A 23,701-nucleotide genomic window follows, 5' to 3' on the forward strand; every position below is an offset into this window, starting at 1 on the left:
AAGGAAAGAAAAAATTTACCTTTTTGTCACCAATTTTATCATGTTTTCTCTTTATTACTTAACTGTTCAATAAGCTTTTTTCCCCAATATTTTAGGTTTTGTCGTTCTTTATCTTGTGTACATAATCGTCGTGTTGGGAAGTCGTTTCATATACGTAAGCATACAAAAGAAAAAAGAAAATAGCGTAAAAGAAAAAAACGTGGAAAAAACTGGAAAGAAAAAAGACATTGTTCCCGACAGTAAGTGACTTTCTTTGAAACATAAAATAATTAGAAAATTTCAGAAATCACTAGTTTAAGTTGCAAACAATGCTGAACTTTCAAACTTTATTTGAAATAAATCTAAATGGTAAAAAAAAATGCTGAAAATTTTTTATTTCGTTTTGCAGGATCCGAAATTCCAAAAGTAACCGTAACTGTTGAAGGAATAACGTATGACAATGATCCGGAAGCAACAGCAGTAGTTTTAAAAGGTAAGCATCTTTATTTTATTTCATTACGAGCTGAATTCCCGTTCTTCGTACGAGCGAGGAGAAAAGATAAATAAACAATAAATTAGTTTCAAATAAAACTTAAATCATGCACATTCCGGTGAGACATATAATAAAACAATAAATAAAGCTAAATTAATTCCAATTTATTATAGTAGATTTACTTAATTATTGCATTTTTTACATTACTAAGAAATGATTTGTGTGTGCAACAAGTATTTGTAAAATTGTGTATAACAAATTTTTTTGTGAGTTCAACAAATTTTCGCAAATTGAAAAAGAGATTTTTCTAATGTTGAAAGCCAGTACCAAATTTTTTGTCCCACAAACGATTGAAAATTTTTCGTGAACTTCGCAAAAGAAAAACATTCAAAGGAACGGTCTTATGCATTTTAATTTTTTCAATAAACAACAAAATATTTATAGCAAAAAAAGAAACACTTCAATTATTTAGTTATTTTAAACAATTATATTTCAATAAGTTTGCGAAACTGAATAATTAACATACCATATACGTAACAGGTCGGTCTAATCATTAATACATTATTATCATTAGTTTATTAAATATTAGTAGTAAATAGTTTATTTGCTATTTCATTTATTTCGCTGCATGAACTTTAAAAATAACGTAAATAATTCTTGTCTCGACAATGTTTGCTTTTAATTTACAATTTAGTTTATAAACTTTTTGGAAACCTGAAAACGTAGGATTACCAATTTTTCCTTATCCAAAATCTGGCAATTTTTGGGCGAGCTTCAAAAAGAAAATAAAAACATCCCCAGGAATCAACTTATGCATTTTACTGTTTTAAATCAATAACAAAAGATTTATACGGTATAACAAAGGAAGTACATCTATTTTTTTCCACACTCGAGCGTAGAAAATACCTGAATATAAATTTGTTTTCTTAGTGAGTCACGTTACGAAGTGAAGGTAGATAAATTTACTTCACTTTTCTATGTCTTAGACAAAATTATTCAAAAACGCATTGTTAAATATAACATCAGCGTAATGTTACGAACATATTTGCGAAGTTCAAAGTCATAAAATTTACAATGAGCATAAAACAGAACTTTTATTGTTGCGAATAATGTTTAAGTTGTCTTTTTTTTAAATAAAATAAAATAAAATAAATATTAATGGTCTTTAAATTTTGAAACTGTCATAAAAACGTTTATTTTATGCTGAAAGAGTCAGAATTGATGGCAGTGTTAGTCTTTATTTCCTACTTAACGGAATAGCTTCATTCGAGTGCTTTAAATTTCTCTTGCACGAAAATATGTATGAAAATTACGATGTCTGAATTACTTTTCAGTAGTGCGATGCTCCTATTGCGTTATCGCAAATCATGTGACCGTCATGTGATTGCACATTTCGCAAATCATGTGACCGTCATGTGATTGATGTCATGTGACTTAGTTCATAAAAAGTTCGGCATCACTGTACAACAAACTGTGATTTTGTTTCAGGGCCATTTTTTTTTTATTTTATCAGTTACGACTGTCAATGTTCAACTTCGTAGCCTTGTACTTTCGAACCAATTCCAGAAGAACCAATCACAGGGATTAGTACAAACTATCCTTCTTTGAAAATTTTTTTAATGGAACTAAACCGCATTTGTGTAAGGTGGGAAGAATAACCACTATAGCCCGATGGCAAATGAATTCTAACCACGATTTGTCAACATCTGAGGATATTTTACAACAGCACTGTGATTGGTGTGAGCCAGTAGCATAATTCGTATGAGCCAGCCATCGCTGGGATTCGAACTTGTGACACTACAATGGGAGATGAACAAGATTGGAGAGGAGTGTGCGAGCAGCAAAATTTTAAATTTTACTACTAGCAAAGTGCCATTTTACTAAGCATGTGTTCATAATTTTATTTTTAAAATCAGTTGAATAAAAATTTCTTAGATAATATATACGGTAGACACTCTGTAAACGTCAAGCAAAAATAAGAAGCTTGTAATTGCTTTTTTTTGCTTCTAATGGGGAGTCCAAAATTGGCGAAAATACACTCACGCAATATTTGAACGTTTCAAAATGCATAGAATTTAAATATAACTTTCATCGGAAGTTGAGTGTGATATTTTATATGTTTGCTTAACCCCTTGGGGACGGGTGACTCATAAAAGCCTTCGTACAAAATCAGAATCAAAATGTAAATAAATAAAAAACGGTAACTTAAATGTAGGCGTTGCTAATTTGACAGACTTACTTTGCTTTTACTTTAATTATAGTTAGTTTAATCATATATATAATCAATGCTAGCTCAAAATATAACTAAATAATTTTATTTTGAACTAAATAATGGTGAATTAAATGAATCAAACTATTATAACAAATAAACTGTCAAAGAATTACTTTGATTACCAGTTTTATCTTTTTACCCTGATTGATACGGTTGAATTCTGGCACGTATTTGTGACAGTCGGAGCGAAAGGGTTAAACTACTCACATATAGTGGAGGATAAAATTCTTCTAATTTTAACGTATACAAATATTACTAAATTAGCTTGCTACCACTAAAAAAGATATTTTCTAAAACTACGAAAAGTGGAGTATGATACAGTTAATAATTCGTAGATATATATTTTACCCTTCCCTAAAATAATCTTAAAATGAAAGGAGTTGACTCAATATTTTCTCTTTTCAAAATGAGCTAAAACAACCAACTCCCTTTTAAATAATGTTAAATGCATTTCAATCGTAATGATTAATTATATCCTATCTTTTAACAGCAACAAAAATGCGACAAGTGTTACCTTGAACCTATTCCAGAATCGATTTCGATTCCCCAAAATATGTCGAAATATTATTGTTTTTGGAATGCGCGACTATCTCTTCCTTTTTTGATAGTTCTGTAGAATATGAATGGCCTTGAAACATTTCTTATTTTTTCTTCTGCAGCCCTTTATTTCAATGGATTCGAATGGGTGGACGGAGGAAGAAGACTGTCTAAAGCGCACATACCGTTGGACGAGAGACGGAAATCATCCATCAGTCGTTTTTCCATAGACAATCATGCATTCAACAATACAGGTACAATTAAATCTCCTAGACGCTTACCTCCACAAAATAATACAAATGAGTTCTTTTTCTTATGAAAAAAAAATTTGAAAAAAGGAGGAGAAGAAGAAAACATTATCGAAAGCAAAAATATTTCTTATCTTTCTTTTTAATCAGGGGAGGATCCAGAAATTTTTCCTGGGGGGGGGTCATAGACTCAGATCCCCCCCCCCCACAATTAATTTTTTTTATAAAAAAAAAATGTCTTTAATATTTTTTTTGAAAAAAAAACGGGTTTTTAAAGCTAGTCTTCTCATAAATTTTTTTCATAATGAACAATAGAACAATATATAAATAATTCAAGTATTCAAAATCTTTAAATAATAAATGTTATCTTTAAATAATAATGTAAATTTCGCAAGTTTCCCATCTTCACATTTATTCAATCTTGGTTAAACCTGTTGAAGTGCGTTTGGAGCGCTCGGCGCACTTCAACATGTTTACAATGAAACTATGACGAATTTCGTTTTAATCTTTTGGATTATGATTCTTGAAACAGTGAAGAACATAATTAGTTGGGAAAAAAATCGATTTTTCCGACCTACCTAGGTGTATATGCTCCCTTAAATAATTTTTAAAATATTTTATTTATTTTGTAAACTATTAAAAAAATTATTATTTTTATTTATTTTTTTCAATTGGGGGGTCATGACCCCCCCCCCGCTGTATCTGTCACTTTTTTTAATCAAAAGCATTTTCTTTTTTTTTTGCCAGTAAATATTTTTCAGATTACACTTATAGTTAACCTTATTCAAAATTGCCCCTATGAAAGCTAATCGAAGAAGGCGGTAGCAGGTAGAATTCGTAATAAAACTTCCGAGTTACAACTTCTGATTTATTTTTACATCTAAGCTTAAAAACAGTGGGGGCGTAAGTAACAACCCAGCAAACCCAGCGACCCAGGGGGACTAACGGCGCGCTCCATTTAAAATTATATGTTAAAGTAAAAATATTTTTGATTTATGAAATATTTTTTTTCTCACTTCATAAGTAACTAAACTAAAATTATATCTCGTAACTAAAATTTGAATATAATTACTATAAGATCGAAAGTTATTTTCTCGTATTATTAAACAAAATTTCATTTCAATATGATAAACGTATACAGTGTTTCGATTTTAGGTCCTTAATTCTACCTTTTCATTGCAATTACTATTTTCATTTTCGTAAATTAAAATAGAATTAGAGATTCTAATTATCTAAATATTTCTTCACCACAGTGTTTTTTGTTTTATAATTTAATTTAATTTTATATTTTTTATGGTACGTCTAAGGTGGGACGCACTTATAACTCTTGCTGGACGCATTCTTGTAACTATTTTCCAATCCAGCGGCTTTTAACGACTTCTGTTTGGCATTTTCTTAAATCAAAAAAAAAATTTGTTTTTTGTTTTTGTTTTTTTTTTAATTTAGGTAACGAATTTTAAAGGACATAAAAGCTTGCATTATAATTGCGATAAACTCCATCCAAAAGAAAAATATCCAAAAAAAGAGTGTGAGTCGTTAAGGGCTGCTGGATTGTAAATTAGCTACGGGGAGGGGGACAAAATCTATGTACGCTAATGCTTCAAAAAAAAACACATCTCGTTGTGATAGTGCTTGTATTATTTACAATCTTACCTGTGTTATTTATGCTACAATTTGTAAATCCATTTTTATATTCAGTTTGTAAAGATGAAAACATAAAAAACTGAAGATAACACTAAAAACGTGGCAACTTTTTATTACTATTATTGCATTTACGATAAAATGTTTGTGCAAAAGAAAATTAATTTTTTTAGAAAAGTCCTAATTATTTACCTTTGTGAAGTATACTAATCAGATGTGAAACAAACTGCTTCACTTAGTATTTTAGAGTAGTGAATACACGTTGTTCATGGGGAGGGAGGAATGAATAATAAGTCAGTATTAATCAACACTACGAAATCATGCTTTGGGGGTCCATTACAAATGGTTTCGTAAATTTTTATTTAAACAAGGAAAAAACAGAAACGCTGTAAAAATCTGACCAGATACAGTAAAGAACGGCAAATGTATTGAACATCAAAGCAGGTTTCAAAGGTTAGAATTCAGAAGTGTTTTCAGTAATAATCGTTACTTGTTTAATTTTAATCTTTAAGGAAAGAACCTGTATAAACTTATCTACGGGAGAAATAGAACGATGTAGAGCGAACGAACATAGTACAGTTTGCTGTATCCTTCGTGGCAAACTAGAAAATTTTTCCCACCAAATTGCAAAAAAAAACATTTTAAAAGATATTTAATTGATGGCGCTAATGTCTTGGAAAAATTGTAAAAGGATTTAAAATTTTAATCTTTAAGGAAAAAACCTGTATAAACTTATCTACGGGAGAAATAGAACGATGTAGAGCGAACGAACATAGTACAGTTTGCTGTATTCTTCGTGGCAAACCAGAAAATTTTTCTCACCAAATTGCAAAAAAAAACATTTTAAAAGATATTCAATAGATGGCGCTAATGTCTAGGAAAAATTGTAAAAGGATTTAAAATTTTAATCTTTAAGTAAAACCTGTATAAACTTATCTACGGGAGAAATAGAACGATGTAGAGCGAACGAACATAGTACAGTTTGCTGTATTCTTAGTGGCAAACTAGAAAATTTTTCTCACCAAATTGCAAAAAAAAAACATTTTAAAAGATATTCAATAGATGGTGCTAATGTCTATGAAAAATTGTAAAAGGATTTAAAATTTTTATCTTTAAGGAAAAAACCTGTATAAACTTATCTACGGGAGAAATAGAACGATGTAGAGCAAACGAACATAATACAGTTTGCTGTATTCTTCGTGGCAAACTAGAAAATTTTTCTCACCAAATTGCAAAAAAAAACATTTTAAAAGATATTCAATAGATGGCGTTAATGTCTAGGAAAAATTGTAAAAGGATTTAAAATTTTTATCTTTAAGGAAAAAACCTGTATAAACTTATCACGGGAGAAATAGAACGATGTAGAACAAACGAACATAATACAGTTTGCTGTATTCTTCGTGGCAAACTAGAAAATTTTTCTCACCAAATTGCAAAAAAAAACATTTTAAAAGATATTCAATAGATGGCGCTAATGTCTAGGAAAAATTGTAAAAGGATTTAAATTTTTAATCTTTAAGGAAAAAACCTGTACAAACTTATCTACGGGAGAAATAGAAAGATGTAGAGCGAACGAACATAGTACAGTTTGCTATATTCTTCGTGGCAAACTAAAAAAATTTTCTCACCAAATTGCAAAAAAAAAACATTTTAAAAGATATTCAATAGATGGCGCTAATGTCTAGGAAAAATTGTAAAAGGATTTAAAATTTTAATCTTTAAGGAAAAAACCTGTATAAACTTATCTACGGGAGAAATAGAACGATGTAGAGCAAACGAACATAGTACAGTGTGCTGTATTCTTCGTGGCAAACCAGAAAATTTTTCTCACCAAATTACAAAAAAAAAACATTTTAAAAGATATTCAATAGATGGCGCTAATGTCTAGGAAAAATTGTAAAAGGATTTAAAATTTTAATCTTTAAGGAAAAAACCTGTATAAACTTATCTACGGGAGAAATAGAACGATGTAGAGCGAACGAACATAGTACAGTTTGCTGTATTCTTCGTGGCAAACTAGAAATTTTTCTCACCAAACTGCAAAAAAAACATTTTAAAAGATATTCAATAGATGGCGCTAATGTCTAGGAAAAATTGTAAAAGGATTTGAAATTTTAGTCTTTAAGGAAAAAACCTGTATAAACTTATCTACGGGAGAAGTAGAAAGATGTAGAGCGAACGAACATAGTACAGTTTGCTGTATTCTTCGTGGCAAACTAGAAAATTTTTCTCACCAAATTGCAAAAAAAAAACATTTTAAAAGATATTCAATAGATGGCGCTAATGTCTAGGAAAAATTCTAAGAGGATTTAAATGATATGAATAGTTTTTCAAAGTGTTAGCAAATTTGAAAAAGAGTATAGAAATTTATTATAATTTTGCATATTTACCGAAACAGTTTAATAGATATATATTAGTATTCGGCAATTTATTTGACGTTATTATTATCCAGAAAACGCGAATTTTTCATCTTCTTTCCTTAAAAATTTTATTAGAAATTCTTTCAACATATTTTAAAAAGAATTTTATTTAAAATGAACATAATGTCTGAAAAATTAACTCAAACTATATTAACTCGATTTTTATAAGTTACACCCAATGTTTTATTTCTTTCTTTTTCGTGCAAAACCAATGAAAAGTTGTTGTTTTTTAATTTTTTGAAATTTCTTTATTTTATATATTTTTTCTTTTAAAATTCATCAAGTCTTTCAGAAAAATTGCGCAATTTTCTTATTTTTGTAAATTTAGTACTGACAGTAAAACTCGATATGTATTGTATTGCGGTTATATAACCGCTATACAAATACGTGTCAAGTTTGGTTAATTTGTACACCGGCTACAGAAAGAATGCTTAGATAAATATGCTTATCTCTAATATGCTATTATGAATACAACTGATAAAAAGAAACGACTGATAAAAAAAAAATGTTAGTGTTAGAATAGCTATCATATTACGGCTAAAACTAATAGTATGAATTAAGTTACATTACAGTACCTTTCACATGAGTTAAACTTACATTCAATTGAGTCATTACCTTTTCTATTGCTTTTACTTTTTAATACATAACTTATATTTCTTTATTCCAATTAGTAATGCTTTAAAATTATTTAGCTGTGTGGAAACATCTTTTAAAACGCAATTATAACAAAATATACACGTATGATTTCACATAACTTTAGAAATACTAATTCAGTAATGTAGAACCGATTCACATACCATCCAAATTGATCACTGAGCTTGTAAAAATAATTAAACATTAAAGAACATGCAATAAAATCCAGAACAGAGTCATCTACAGTATTATTTATAACTATGGCTTATGTTGAACCAATGCGAAAAAAATAATTTTTCCGACATCCTTCACGAACTGGCTTATTAAAATTCTAAAACTAAATTTAGGATAAGGATTAAAATTGATCCTTGTAGTCGATGTTTGAATTTCAGAGCTCTAGCATGATTCTGGAGTCATAAGAGATTCGAAAAAGCGTTTCGACGCAGTGAACAGACAAAAATACCGAGTAAAAAAAAGCAAATGAAAAGTTGAAAAAGAATAAATAACACATAAACAAGCATACTAGAGGCATTTTCACTATTTAAGAATTTTGTATTTGTAGACTTTAAAAGCTTATCAATCAATTAAAAAAAATTGAGCAGCTCTAATAATATTTGTTTAAATAAAATCTTAAGAGTCATGCACTCAAAATTTTAGAAACTGTCAAAAATGTAATTTTTTTTCAAAAATTAAATTCCAGTTGTAACGGACGTAACACACTATGCTACTTCCCCGTAACACCCAGTTTTTAATTTTTAAGCTAATGATACTTACTAACAATTGAATATGATTTTAAGACTTTTATTAAAAAATATTTTAAGAATTAATTGAAGTTTTTAGCCTATTTATATGCATTTAAAATATGTGAACATAACATTTCTAAATGGTGGAATTGCCCTATAGTTCTGGTTCTATAATTGACTTAACAGCATTCAAACATGTGATGAAGATAAATAGCCGAAACTATAGTATATTTGTTTATGGGGTATTATTTCTGCATTTTTCATGTTGTTTAGCTAAAAACCAATTTGTTCGAAACCCATCCATTCTTCCCCTGTCTCAAAATAAATAATTCTTTCGAGAAAAAGCATAAAAAATTTAATCCATTTTCGAATAATATTTATGATGAATTTAAAGAATTTTTTCCCCCAGATAGTTGCCTGTCATTAGAAAGCAATAGTGTATTTAAAGAATTTTTCCCCCAGGAAGTTGCCTGTCATTAGAAAGCAATGGTGTATTTAAAGAATTGTTTCCTCCAGGAAGTTGCCAGTCATTAGAAAGCAATGGTGTATCTTCCACAGAAAGATTGGCAGCCTTACCAAATGTCATCGACAAAGGTGAATTTTGGGAGTTTCTCCTAAAAATATGTCCTGTGAACACTGAAAAATGGTCATCCTTACCATGGTGGAGAAAGTTGTTAGTAGTCATAAAAGTAAGTTGTCTCCTTCATACGCATTATGTACAGTGAGCCCAAAAAAAAAAAAAAAAAAAAAAAGCGAACTATCCAGAATAACTTTTGATCTAATGATAGGATCTTTACGTTCTTATAGAACTCAATCTCAATGGTTCAAGAGGGTAACCTCAAATATGCTAATTAATTTGGGAGACGATATTTTAAGTTACGAAATCATATACAAAAACGCTCTTTCTCTGAATAAACATGACTTTATTTCGAGAGGTTTCTGACCCCCAAAATATAGGGGTAGCCGCAATCTGGGAAATATGGTCTTAATTGTTTGGTCAACAGAGCGGTCCAAAGCTCGTAAAAACAGAATGTTTTTACGAATTTCGCCATATCTCGAGAACTTTTTAAACGAATTGAAAATTTTTGCACACAAAATTCGTTTATCAAAAGATAATTCCATGCAAAAAAAATAGCAAATATTTATTTTTTATTATTTCATTTCATAATAGTCGAAAAACTTTAGAATTGCAAAGTATAGATTTTTATATCATTTTAAGGTATGTATTTTTACATTTCAAAATTTTGAGTGAAATTGGTTGAATAGTTCCTGAGAAATCAAATTTTAACTATACAACTTTCTTAAAATTTGATTTCTCAGAAACTATTCAACCCATTGGGCTTACATTTTGTATTTTGCTATGTAAAAATACACTCTTTAAAATGATGAATTCAAAAATTTTTTTGGTTACTAAGTAAACTAATGAAAATAATAAATATTTTTTTTGCATGAAATTATTATTTGATGAACGATTTTTATAATTATATGCAAAAAGTTTTCAATTCGCTTAAAAAGATCTCCAGATATGGAAAAATACGCAAAAAGTAAAATTAACCTTAAGGTGTCCAATCTTTGAACTGCTTTCTTGCCCAAACTATAGGGGCCATACCTCCCAGATTGCGGCTTCCTACTATATTTCTGAAATCAGAAATCCAAATCCATCGGGGGGGGGGGAGTATGCTTGTTCACAGAAAGTACGTTTTTGCGTCTAATTTTGAAATTTAAATAATCGCCTGCACTAATTATTAAATATATTTGAGATCACTGGCTCGAATAAAAAAACATATTCAGGGTGTTATTCATAAACAAATTATTCAGGTTGGTCCTTTTATGTGCACTGTGTACATACATGCGTTACTGTGAAAAACCGAATTTGGTGATTATTGACTTTCACTCCCTTAGATGTATTAATTGAATTCCTCTCCAAACATTGAAATTAGTTGTTCTTACATTTAAAACATGCAAGAACAACAATATCCTTTCATTAAAATACATATTGACTGAAATTTTCAGGCTATTGAATATTTAAATTGAAAATTTTTGTATCATTAGCCCTAGATATGTTATCAGTTATTTTTGGAAATTTGTGACCTCAAAACCCGTTCTAGACTTTCTTTTCTATTATTTATTTTTCTACGAAATAACTTGTTTGGAATTTCGAAATAACTTATTAAATCTTCATTCAAAAAGATGTTTTCTTGGAAGAATATTTCGAGTAATGATGCTGAAGACAAATCAAAATTCTTTAACCTTGGATTTAAACTTTCGATCTATCAATAATTCTTGGAAAGAAGTAACAGCTGATAGCTATTTCTTTTTTTTATCTTCCTTGTTTTAATCAATAGTATTGAGTTCTTTCATTTATATTTCTTAAATTTCGAAGAAATTCTTTTCAAAGATATTATTCTAACGCATTGAATTACTCTGTATAGAAATGTTTTTCTTTTATTTATTATTATAATAGTTGAAGAATTTGGCTCTTTACAAATGTCGCCAACATAGCAAAATGTAATAGGTTGATTAATAAGGCTTTTAGTATTATCCAATCTGTCAGATATTTTTTTGGTTTTTTATGACTAGCCTATATACATTTAAGCTAACTTAAAAATGTAGGAAAAAATATTTTATCAGGCTAGATTCTCTCTGGATTCTTTAAAATAAGTCATCTATATTCTAAACTCATTGTAGAGTGCCTAAAATAAATTAAAGTAACTGAAAATCTTAAAATATCGTTCCTAATCAGCCTGAAAGCTCACCAATTAGCCTTAAAAGTGTCAATCTAGAGACATTTCCAATTTACCTGTAGCAATCCAAATAGCCGGCTTATTCAACTACCTACGACAGTGGCATCATTTTGTTTTTCAGCTACTTATGACATCACAATTTAAAAGCTAAATGACGTTTTTTTTTGTTGTTTTTTTTTTGTTTTTATTGTAATTTTTCAATTTTTCTCGTTATTATTTTGAACTGTTACGATCTTTTTACGATGACGGTGCAGGGGTTGGAAAAAATAATTTAAACATTTCCTTACTAATTGATCTTTCTCAAAAAATACCTAGAGAATCATTTTATAAATTAAGAAGTACTTAGGGCATGCGATTTTTCATTCTTATCAATGAAGTTTAAGGCTTTTAGAAGTTTGAGGGACCGACAATAAATTACAAACGTAAAATAGTGTTTCAGAACATCCTATGACAAAACATGTAGCAATAATTTTTTTAACTTTTAACAATTACTTTGATTATTATATGTGATAATTTCACGAAATTTCGTAAAATTAACAAGATTTAAAAAGATTTATTAAAAATAACACCGGCATTGCTGGGGATCATCCCTATAAACGTATCTTTTCTTTCGAATGTTTTCTTTCCTTATGCAATCATAATTCGGTGTATGAACGTTTATTGTAAGGTATTATCATTTGTTATTGAATTTTGTCTTATAATACAAAATAATATAAGTAGAAAATCCCTTATTATTTTGAGTTTCCTTTAAAAAGTGCGAAAACTACTTAGAAAATTGCTGTGGGAACTTTTTAAATTTTTAAGATATTCAAATCGGACTTGACTTTTTACAAATACGATTCACTACAAAATTAAGGAAAATTTTTAGTTTTTCCACGCATGCACAGTATAAAAGAACTACTTTAATTACTTATATATTACGCATTTTTCAACGAATTATTTTTAAAAAAATTTTATTCAAATTTAAATTGCTCTAAAAAATTTTTTTAATTTTATTGAATATTTTTAAAGTTATAGCAAAAAAAAACGTAAGGCAAAAATATTAGTTCTGTATAAAAATGTCCATAATTCCATAAATATTTAAGCTATGCTTCAAATTTCGCGCACTTATTGCATACAATAGCCAAAATAAAATAAAAATTTCTTGCTGCATTTTTCGGCAAAAGGTGCTCAAAAACTCTATTTTCCATTTGTACTTTATTGTCGGTCTCTCAAACCTCTAAAATCCTTCAACTTCCTTAATAAGTATGAGATATCGCGTGATCTAAACCAGTGGTTTCCAACTGGCGGCCCGGGGGCCGCATCCGGCCAGCGAATCTTTTTTTTGTGGCCCGCGAACTAAAATATATTAGTTGTCATTTTTTGCGGACAATTTTCGTAAAAAATCTGTATGGGTTCAAAATACTTTTCTCGTTAATAAAAACCTAGTTTCTTCGTTTCTGTAAAATTTAACATATCAACGGTGCAAAAAAATTTATTTCTCACGTTTTGCATCCAAGAAAATATTTATTCAAATACAAAAATAATTGTGTATTGCTCTTCTTTTATTTCATTTTTTTGTATTTTGTGAATATAATTTAGCATGTGTGTATCATAAATTTTCTTGAAGAAATTCTCCGATTTAACTTTCTGAAACCACTCATTTTGGACAAAAATATTTAGACACATTTGTCAGTTTTAAATTTAAAATGTAAATATCTATTCTCTGGTGGTTGTAGGAAACAAACCTCAATTTTCTCACTTTACAATTTGTGTGCTACTATGTAAGTTTTAACACCAACCTTTACAGCAAGTTTTAAATCTTAACAAATAGATATCTGTTGCACATTAATTGTTTAATACATAGGTGCACATTAAAGTTATTGTAGCCCGAATTTTTCAATATGCAATTAAATATTTTTAAAAATCTACTTCTTATTTTAATTTGTAATTCAATACTTTTATTTTGTACAACTTGATATAAAAATCTGACAGTAATATTTAATGTTCCTTCAAACATAAAAGAGTCCTACATAAAATTTTGCTAAAATTGCGGCCCGCCATTTGATTTGTGATGTTAATTGTGGCCCCCGCCCTCATGTAAGTTGGAAACCCCTGATCTAAACAATCCAGAAGTTATAAAAGGATTCTTTAAGTATTTTTCAGAAATATGAAACAAAGTACTAGTATAGAAATGTTTCCACTATTTTGTTCACCCCCAGTATATGTCCACCACTTTTTTCATAAAGGCACTTTTATATATTTACAATATTTTTGGTTCGCATTAAGGAGCCTCCCAGACCAAGTGGTTTCTCGAATCCATTAAAGAGTCAGGTAAGCGGACATAGCAGGTTCGAAACCCGTCATAATTCTTGATACATCTGTGATGTCCTTCTCTAATTTGTACTATCTGTTTCCCAACATGGCAAGGCCTTATAAGCCGTCTTTATAATGAGCACACAAGCTTTTATGTGTATGTTTAAGAATAAAGTCTGGCGTTTAAAACCTCGCTGCATTGTTAATGCTCTTGCAACGATGTTGTTCCATTATATTAACTATCCCAGATAACATTAAACGTTTTATAATTTATGGACTTATATTGCAGATTCCACCAATATTCGTCATGCGACTGACCATCCCTGTCTTGGACACTGGTGCAGACGACATGAATTGGAATAGACTTTTAACCTGTGTCCAATGCGTCACCGGTCCAGTTTTTATAACTTTAATAAGCGAATGTAAGTATATTTTTTATAGTTAAAGGGCCGCTCACATAAATGATGTCACACTTGTTTTTTTCAATATTTTAAAATCCTCCCCTCTCCTTTGTCATAAAACGTCACACTTCACTATACCATCTGCCTCTTCACCTTGCCATACGTCATGCTATATTGCAAGGGGTGATCAAATGAAAAGGTACGAAACGACGTAAAAACGTAACAGTTAAATATTTGCATATTCCGCTATGGGAGAACGTAGCGAGACATCTCGGGATGCGATTAGAGTCTCTGACTGGGATCGGAGCATGCGCTGGTGCCCGCATGAGCAAGAGAGAGCAGAGGCTCTTATCAAAAGCGGCGTCCAAATGATGCGGCAGTCCGTATGAGGACTGGATGGCGTTCGCGTTGCAAAATTCGACGATTGATGAGCAGCGAGGTGTTATCCGATTTCCTCGAGCACAGAAAAACCATTAACTCCGATGTGTACTGTGAGGCACTCTGACGCCTACGCAGGTTCATCAAGAACAAAAGACCGGGGCTGCTCACGGAGGGTGTGGTTCTTCTCCATGATAAAGAGCGTCCACACGTCTCCAGACTCACACACATGGAACTGGCCAAGTTCAAGTGGGAGACGTTGGACCATCCGCCCTACAATCCGGACTAGTAGCCCTGTGATTTCCATGTGTTTACTCCACCTGAAAGGAAAGCTCTTCAACTCGGACGACATACTCAAGGACGCTGTGAAGGACTGGGTCTCGTCAAGACCACAGGAATTCTGGGAACAAGGAATCCTGCGTCTTGTTCATCAGTGGGATCGCTGTGCACAGGCCTATGGTGTATATTTTGAATAAAGTCTACATTTGTACCCACCGTGGCGTTTCGTACCTTTTCATTTGATCACCCCTTGTACTTAAACACATGCTTACAATTCAGATACAAAATATATATTCTCTTGATTATCTTTAACTATACATTTTAACGACATTTTTATATACTAATTCTCTTTAGATGAGTTTTACATGATAAGAGACGTATTTCCTGTCATCGTACTGGTTCTTTGTATTTGCATAGGCTGTGCACTTCTAGTATATTTTACTTCAGAACGAGATTTTCCTCCCAATTACCACTGGATCTTTGCTTACTCGGGATTCATTGTTGCTGTGATGTGGACATATTGCTTGGCAAACGAAATTGTTGCAGTGTTGCAGGTATAAACTTTTCATTTTTAGCTACCGACCCACTTTTGAGTTTATAAGTACTAATGTTCATCACGCTAGCCTTGTAATTTTAAACCCAATCCTTATTAATCCCCAACTCCTGGATCAAGTATTGGGAGGAATTTGCCTTCATGGAACTTTTTGATATAACTAACCCGTATTTCCGTTACAAGCAGAGAAAACCATGAAAACTTCTCATTGTTAGCCTGATCGTTAGGGGACTCTAACCCATGATCCGTCTACCACTGAGGATATTTTACGTCAGCACTGTGGTCGGTGCGAACAGGTTGTGGAATTGAACTTAATGACATTTGACAAATTTAGTTTTTAACAAGTCATTGAACATTTTATACCATTCCAAAAGATTAAAACTTCCTCTCACGTCATAAAAATAATCATTTATAAATACTTAAGTAGAAAAGCTTAAAAAACAACAACAAAAAAAAGCTAGGTAGTAAGAATTCCAAATTTTAGTTGGAAATAAAGCCAAGAATAATTTGAATTAAAAGCCTTCTAGTAGAGTCCTAAAAGTAGGCAACTCAGACTATTTATAAAGGGAACTAGTTAACAGGGGAATCTTGAACTATCTTTATAGAACATGTAACAACAAGAAAAATTAAGGTAGTAAAATAAAAATTTTGAAATCGGACAAACAAAAAAAATTAAATTTTCTTACAGATTTTGAAGTTATGAATTCCAATACGTTATTCGTTTTGAGGCCACTTGAATAGTCCCTAAATAGTTCTCCAAAAAGCATTCTGTGCTTCTAAACAAGAAGAAAAAGATTACTGCCATCGGTGGAGCCGTCAGAAAGCACTTGCATTACTTACACGACCGTTGGGGCCGGGATAGTCTAGTCGGTAGGGCGCTGGGCCCATGTCCGTGAGTTCGTGGGTTCGAACCCCGCCGACCGAAGATTCCCCGTGTAGTAAAGTGATTGATGCACGTTAAATCTGTCGAGTCACAAAAGTCCTCCATGTTCCCATAACAAATCAATACCTATGGGGGTACTGGATTGGAGATCGATCGTTCTCTGATTCAGGTCAAAATTACGATCTGTGGATGGATGAATGGATGTATGAATGTGTCAGCCCTATAAACGGGTGTGACGTATGGTGTGGCAGAAGTCGAATTCTTAGCCATAGATGGCGCCACTGGAAAACAAGAACGATCGCACCCCCTCTGCCTAAAACAGGCATACGTCAACAACAAGACGATCGTTGAGGAAATTCTTAATAATAGCAAGTTTTAAGTTTCAATGTGTACATAATGGTTTTGAAAAAATTTCGAAAACAATTTTGTTACCCACAAAGACAAATCAGCTATTCAAAAATTAGTATACAAAATCTTTTATTCAAACAGGTAAGCTTTTAAATGTTGATGAAGTATCCAATTCTTGAAATATCCTTAGTACTTTAATTATTATTTTAATAATCTAGAAGGTTCCTTATTCGCTTCCTTTAATGAATCCGCATGGTTGCATCCTCATTCAGCATTGCTTTTTTCCTCCTTAAGAGTCGATTAAAAAAGAATCATTTTGTTCATTAAATATACAACTATCATAATTTTATGTAAACACATCTTGTTCATGTGTTAATCATAAAGATATGAAAGAATACCTGGCTTTGATCGACTGTACATGAAAGAAAAAATATTTATACTTAAGAATACACAATAAACACAATAAAAAATAATGAATGAGAAGTAATTTTGCTTGTTAACTATGTATAATGATAACTTTATGTCATAGACCAGTAAGAATTAGAAATGGTTTTTATCTCTTTCTAGCCTTTTTTTATTAGAAAAATTTCGAAGATTCATATCTGGCACAGCTTATCGTTCACTTATTATTATTTTTTTTTTACATTAATTCATTTTTTCATTTATTTAATTCGAACTCTGGCTTATAAAAGAAAAATTAAACAGGGTAAAATTTTTCTACAACAATAACGGATTATTAGTTATTATTTAAAGCAAAAAACTAAGAAAAAATTGAAAAAAAGGACTAAAATTTCAGTAACTTTCGAATAAATGGGAATTTAAAAAAAAAAATCGAGTTAAATTAATAAAAAAAAGGCCTTTCCAGCACATCAAATTTCTATAGTATTTCTACGAACTGCAGAACGCTTCATATGTTTTTTTTTCTTACTTCAAATTAAACCGTTAATAGTTCATGTTATAGAATATTAATTTTTGTTATAATCGTTTTCTTTCTTTTTTTTTTTTTTTTATGCATTTTTCTACACACCCTCTTAATTTCAAGCGTCTAAGTCTTATAGCTTTTGTGTAACAAGACAAAGTGTAAAACAATGCAAAAAAAGTAGGGGGACGCGAAAAAAGCAGTAAAAATTGCATCAATTTTTGCAATAAATTGAACGACATAGAGTTTCAAAAAAATATCGAGCTAGGTTCAACCGCCCCTTGTTTAGCCCAGTTCATGGTTCTTTCAACATGCAAAATTCTAAGTCTGTGGCTGCATTCCTGAGGCCTGCAAAGCTGTCTGCTTTGTATTTTTGTTACAAGTTTAACAGTTAATAATTCTGAAACTAAATAACAAATGTTAATTTTTATTTCATTAATACCCCCTGGACATTTTTCTACACAACTTTGCAATTTCAAATTTCTAAGTCTTATAGCTTCTGTGCATCAAACCAAAATGCAACATTAAGTGAACACCCAAAACAGCCCCGGAAGTGGCCCTTTTTTTAATATTTTTGTTTGTTGTTTTGAAACTATTTTTTAATTTTTGCAGTATTTTTAGGGTTCACTTTTTTAAAAATTTTAAAATATTTATAAAGGACCCCATACAAATCTTATAGAAATTAATTCCAACACATGGACTGAAAATTCAAAATCTTAATAGTTCAAAATATTCTGCTCGAAAATTTTCATTGACTAAAAGCTCAAAAACAGATAGTGTCCAAGCAGAGCCGGATTATACCTTTCGTAGACCCTAGGCATAGTCGTTTTTGGGCCCTCCCCTCCTTCCCCCACTCCTCCCCTCTTTTCAAAATATATGCTAAAATTTTCTTGCATATTTTTTTTTTTTACATTTTTATTAATATGGATTTTAATTTATGAATTTGTTTATCGAACTTTATCTGCAATACCGATATACTGCCGATATTGCAGTTGATATCGATAATACCATTATGATTAGTTCGATCGATAACTATGTAAACCAGCGGTTCTCAACCTTTCAGTATTCGCGGCCCAGTTTTCAATCATAATTTTCATCGCGCCCCCCACTTACAGTAAAATGTATACAACAATAATGTATATTGAGTATTTTGAATTCTGTCTTTAAAATATTTTTAACTAACTGCCAAAACAAAAGTAAAGTAAAAGCCAGCAGCAATTGAGATTGCAGAAACTATGTTTGGAGTTAATTTTTCAAAAGAATTACCGTCCTCTTTCAAACGATACTGTTGCTCCTCGAATTGGTGATACAGCTGAAAATGTAGTTTCAGCTTTTCTCGATGTTGCGTGACAAAATGTTTTCAATACAGTTTGATGAAGCATAATAAAGATGCTCATTTAATTGTCTATGTTTAATTTTGTGATAATATGTCAGTAGTAAAACTACTTTTCTGCAAATCAATAGAACTCAAAACAACAGCGCTAGCATTATTTGCTATTTCAAATGAAGTTATGAATGAGGCAAACATAGAATGCAAAAATTGCATCGGAATATGCACCGATGGTGCTCGTTCAATATCAGGAAGGTTCGAAAGTATACAAGCACTTGTAAACTTGTAAAAAATCGCCTCCATGCGTCTGGACACATTGCATGATCCACAGAGAAGCTTTGGCTTCAAAAGAAATGCGTCCCTGGTTTTAATATTGTGTTAACTATGGTTGTAACGATTGCAAATTATATAAAAATGAGAACCCTGAGATAAAGAATCTTTTCCGCTCTTTGGGCCCAAGGAATGCACTAAAAATTATTAATTTCTTTTTTAAATTAGTATGCTTTGTAAGGTGGGTAAGCCAAAGGTGGTCAGTGCTCCTAACGTAGCCCACCCCCCAAAGTAAAATTAAATTTATTTTGAATCATAAGACGTCCCTGCTGCATTGTAAATCTTGTATCTGAGGTGCACGAGGCTGAATTATTTCCTTGAATGGCCTCCACTCTATGAAGTGATTTAATTTTTTGCAGTTGTTCTAATTTTCGGGTGAGAAGATATTGTAATTTATATGTGTTCAAATTCTTAGAACTTTGAAAGTTTATTTCTTTTTCTTTAACCACATTACTTTAATTCTAATTAATCTATCATATTAATAGTTTTAAGTCGTGCTAATGGTGACCATATGCATGTATCAAGGTGGCCCGACACCGGTGCCATCTTGGGGACACAGGGGCCACCTTCGGAAACAAACGTGAAATCTATAAAAGAGTTCATTATAAATCATTACGTAGCATATTATTTCGCAAAGAGGAATGATTGAATTGAATGCCAATTGATTTATTTCATTTTAAGCAAATATGGAACTTTGGTATTTTTTAAACTTTTATAATATTTTGACGTTCTCTGCATTTTAGCAGAAATTGCGATATTTTGTTACAAGTTTTTTGTATTGTCTGCATTTCAAAGTAATTTTTCAGGTATTTTTTTTTTATTTTTCTGGTAATTATGAGTGTTTTTGTGGTCGATTCTGGTATTTTCTTGTAAATATGGGTATTTTTATACTAGTTATGGGTTAGGTTAGTTAACTCTAGTATGGTTATTTAATTCTTGTTAGTTAATCCTTTTGAAAAAATTGACTCAGTAATAAAGATTAAAAGAATCGCTAGTGACTTCACACAAGAACTATCAATGTAAAATCAATAAACAAATTATATACTCTGAAAAAACAAATATCTTTTTCAAAATCGGAAAACTTGTTCCTACTAACAAGACACTTAAAGTGCCTTTTTAAAAAACGTTTGCCAGTCTAAATGTTTTTTCTAAGGATAATTTGAGTAAGTGAAAAAGTGATTTCAATATATGGCTCACCTTTGGAACCTGTGGGAAACTTTAGGCGCAGAAACTACAATTTTGAAATTGTACTATAAAAGAAATGAAATTTTATTTTACAATTAAAAGTATACGTGATATATATTAGAGATAGGTGTAAGATGTTACAAAAAAAATTTCAGCCACACAGACTTAACCAGAAAATTAGGAAAAATCCTCAAAGCAAAGCCATTTTTGGCTCCCTACCTTAAGTTTTGATTCAATAAGTTGTTTCACTTTAATAAGTTATTAAATATGTCGAAATGTATTTTGTTTTCTATGTGTTTGTGCGCTTTCCTTTCATACAGTTAATCAATTTTTAAATAATATTTTCTCTTGAATATTCTCGCTCCACCCCTCTAGTGTGCTCGCGCCCCCCTAGGGGGGCGCGCCCCACAGGTTGAGAATCACTAATGTAAACACTTCACGTCAACAATACAACAACAAACCAGCAAAGAAAACAGTGAAATTGATAGTGAGATTAATTACAAGAAATATTTATACAGTAGAGAACCAATTATCTGGGATGCTCGGGACCATCGCTATCCCGGATGTCTGAATTTCCCAGTTTTCTGTATCGACCAAAAAGTGTCATTAATCGATGTTTTATCGAACCCGAATTACAAGGAAATTACACAAAAATTTGTCAGAATCTGAGATTAAACTAAAAGCGCAAAATTTGGTGAAAATTTACTCATCCGATTTAGAGAAAAACTTTGTAGATGAATTTTTACTATTTTCAAATTTATATGAACATAAATCTGCACAAGAAATGTTGAAGGCTCAAATTAAAGATTAACTTGTGAATACTTTTCCCAACGTTCACATTGCATTAAGAATATATTTGTCGATTCTTGGATCAAATGCAGAAGGAGAAAGATCTTTCTCCAGATTAAAATTGATAAAAAATTATTTGCGTTCAACAATGAATCAAGATCGTTTGGCATCGCCCGCACTTATGTCTATTGAATACGACATTTTGCGTAGTTTGGAATTCGACAGCATAATACAAGATTTCGTTGAATCCAAAAATCGCAAAAAAGTAATATATTAGATCATAAGATTCTGCAAAATAATTTATTACCGAAAAATATTATATTTTTATTTGTATCTTCATAATTTTGTGCAAAATACACTTGTTGTTTTCAAAGCTAAATTATTTTTGTCAACAAATTTTTTTCTCCCAAGTTTTTCGTAGGCCCCTGAATTTCGTAGGCCCTAGGCACGTGCCTAGTGTGCCTATATGTTAATCCGGCCCTGTGTCCAAGACATAAAAGATAAAGGCCTCTAACATAAGAGATATATGCAACGATCACTGTGGTGAAAGGTTGCTTGAAGCTCGCAGCGTTGGCTTAGGTGAATGCGAAGAAGTAATGATAGCTATTCATTAATCGTTGGACATTCTGATGTGCTACTACCTTTTCAATTACTTTAATCTAACTTTAATGCTTATTGAAAAGTTCATTAATAATTTTTTTTCAAATTCTTTGGTTAATGCTAATGCCGTGATGGAATTAGAGACTTAGTATGAATGAGAACTTTTGTTGAGAATGTTTTGAACTAGAACATACTAAATTTACAGCCAACTTGATAGAGAATAAATCTCGATAAGATTTGTGGAGGATCCTTTATATTTTTTATTGTATTCCTTTATTGTTAAAAACATCTAATGCATTTACTATGAGTGACAATGATCATATTCTTTGAAGTCCTTGTTAGCATATTTGTAACAAGCGTCTATTTAAAACTTGAATATAACTTTCGCTGTTATTTTTTTGAAATTATCTCGATTCTTAATTACATCTGAACTTCTTAGAAGAAGCATATCTCTGAGAACATCTTTGGAAATAAAATTTATCCAGTTCTGGCTGACGCGTGTTTGTACCTCATGAATACAAAAAGCACGTTTTTTTTTCTTTGCGCAGCGATGCAGCTCATCACGATGGCTACAGCTTTTTTCCTTCAATTATAAAGAACGAATTGTTTTTTGGGAATAATTTAAATATTATTAAAGTAGCCAAGAACAATATTATGTTTAAACTCAACACCTAGAGGTCTATAAAAAAGTTTCATCTCAAGATTTTATAATACACTTAGTGTTCTTTTCTAGTTAAACTCTACTTAATTGTAGTGTAAAATTCATAATTTCTCGTTCTTTTTAACTATCACATATTGATGAATAAAAATTTTGATTTATAAAATCGAATGTATGATACGCAACTTTTGATTTACAATACGCAAATTGATTCATTTTTTCAAACTCCTCAGACTACTTAAGTGATGTAAACTAGGTTCGAAGAAAAGGAATTTTAAAAGGTTGGTGAATCTGTTTATGGTTTAGTATTTATGAGACAATACCAAATATTATTCGTTTTTGAGACAATACCAATTACCATTTTCTTTTATTTACCAAAAAGGTAAATATGTTGAAATTAAGAGATTTTCATCGACAGTAGTTTCATCGTAAACCTTCAGAAAAATCACGAAAAATATGAATCATTTTCTGCACTGTAAAAATAATCCGAAAAACGATTAGTTCCTATCAATCAAACAAAGATATTTTCCAGATCTTTTTGAAAAAATTAAAATGAAAGAGCTTTAATTTTTAATGAAGATTTTCTGCTGTTCATAAAAGTTTTCCCACTTTTTTCGCAGATAAAATTGTAAGAAATGGATGTGGTATCTCAGTAGTAGTAAAGAATGACAGTTAGCTGACGGAATTTCTTCTTTTTTTCCGATGTTTAGATTAAGGCAACACTTTTTTCATTTCAATTTTTTCTTCTTTTCCTCCTTTTTTTTTTCCTTTTTTCACAACCTCATTCATTTTAACTACAATTTTTTTTTTTTGAAGTTCTATGATTGATCAGGTTCTGCTTTTCAGTACAGCATTTGTTCACTATTAATTCCTTTGAGAAATTAATAAATAAATCATAATTTATAATGGAACTTTTTACACTTTTAATAATATATATTTTGAAGTGGGTAAATTTGTTTTCAAATATAAATGTTAGTAATTTCATCGTACATGGTAATTCAAAAGAAATAAATCGATTACAAATGGCCATAACTATTTAATGA

General features: G+C 30.8%; 1 protein-coding gene across 4 annotated transcripts in view; it reads left to right on the top strand.

The window, feature by feature from the left end:
• Window positions 1-23,701, top strand: part of LOC107441922 (mitochondrial sodium/calcium exchanger protein) — a 72,097-nt gene that overhangs the window by 40,405 nt on the left and 7,991 nt on the right. For 2 of the 4 annotated variants that reach the window (XM_016055331.4, XM_016055333.4), the window contains exons 8-13: window positions 96-239; window positions 389-472; window positions 3,404-3,535; window positions 9,429-9,655; window positions 14,295-14,427; window positions 15,418-15,617. In XM_016055331.4, coding sequence (XP_015910817.1) covers window positions 96-239; window positions 389-472; window positions 3,404-3,535; window positions 9,429-9,655; window positions 14,295-14,427; window positions 15,418-15,617 — 920 coding nt within the window. The remainder of the gene's footprint in view (window positions 1-95; window positions 240-388; window positions 473-3,403; window positions 3,536-9,428; window positions 9,656-14,294; window positions 14,428-15,417; window positions 15,618-23,701) is intronic. The other 2 variants (XM_016055334.4, XM_071179431.2) reach the window with 1 other exon arrangement.

This window comes from Parasteatoda tepidariorum, chromosome 1, assembly GCF_982258835.1.
Source record: "Parasteatoda tepidariorum strain Cologne lab strain chromosome 1, Ptep-v5.0, whole genome shotgun sequence".
Taxonomy (NCBI): Eukaryota; Metazoa; Arthropoda; class Arachnida; order Araneae; family Theridiidae; genus Parasteatoda; species Parasteatoda tepidariorum.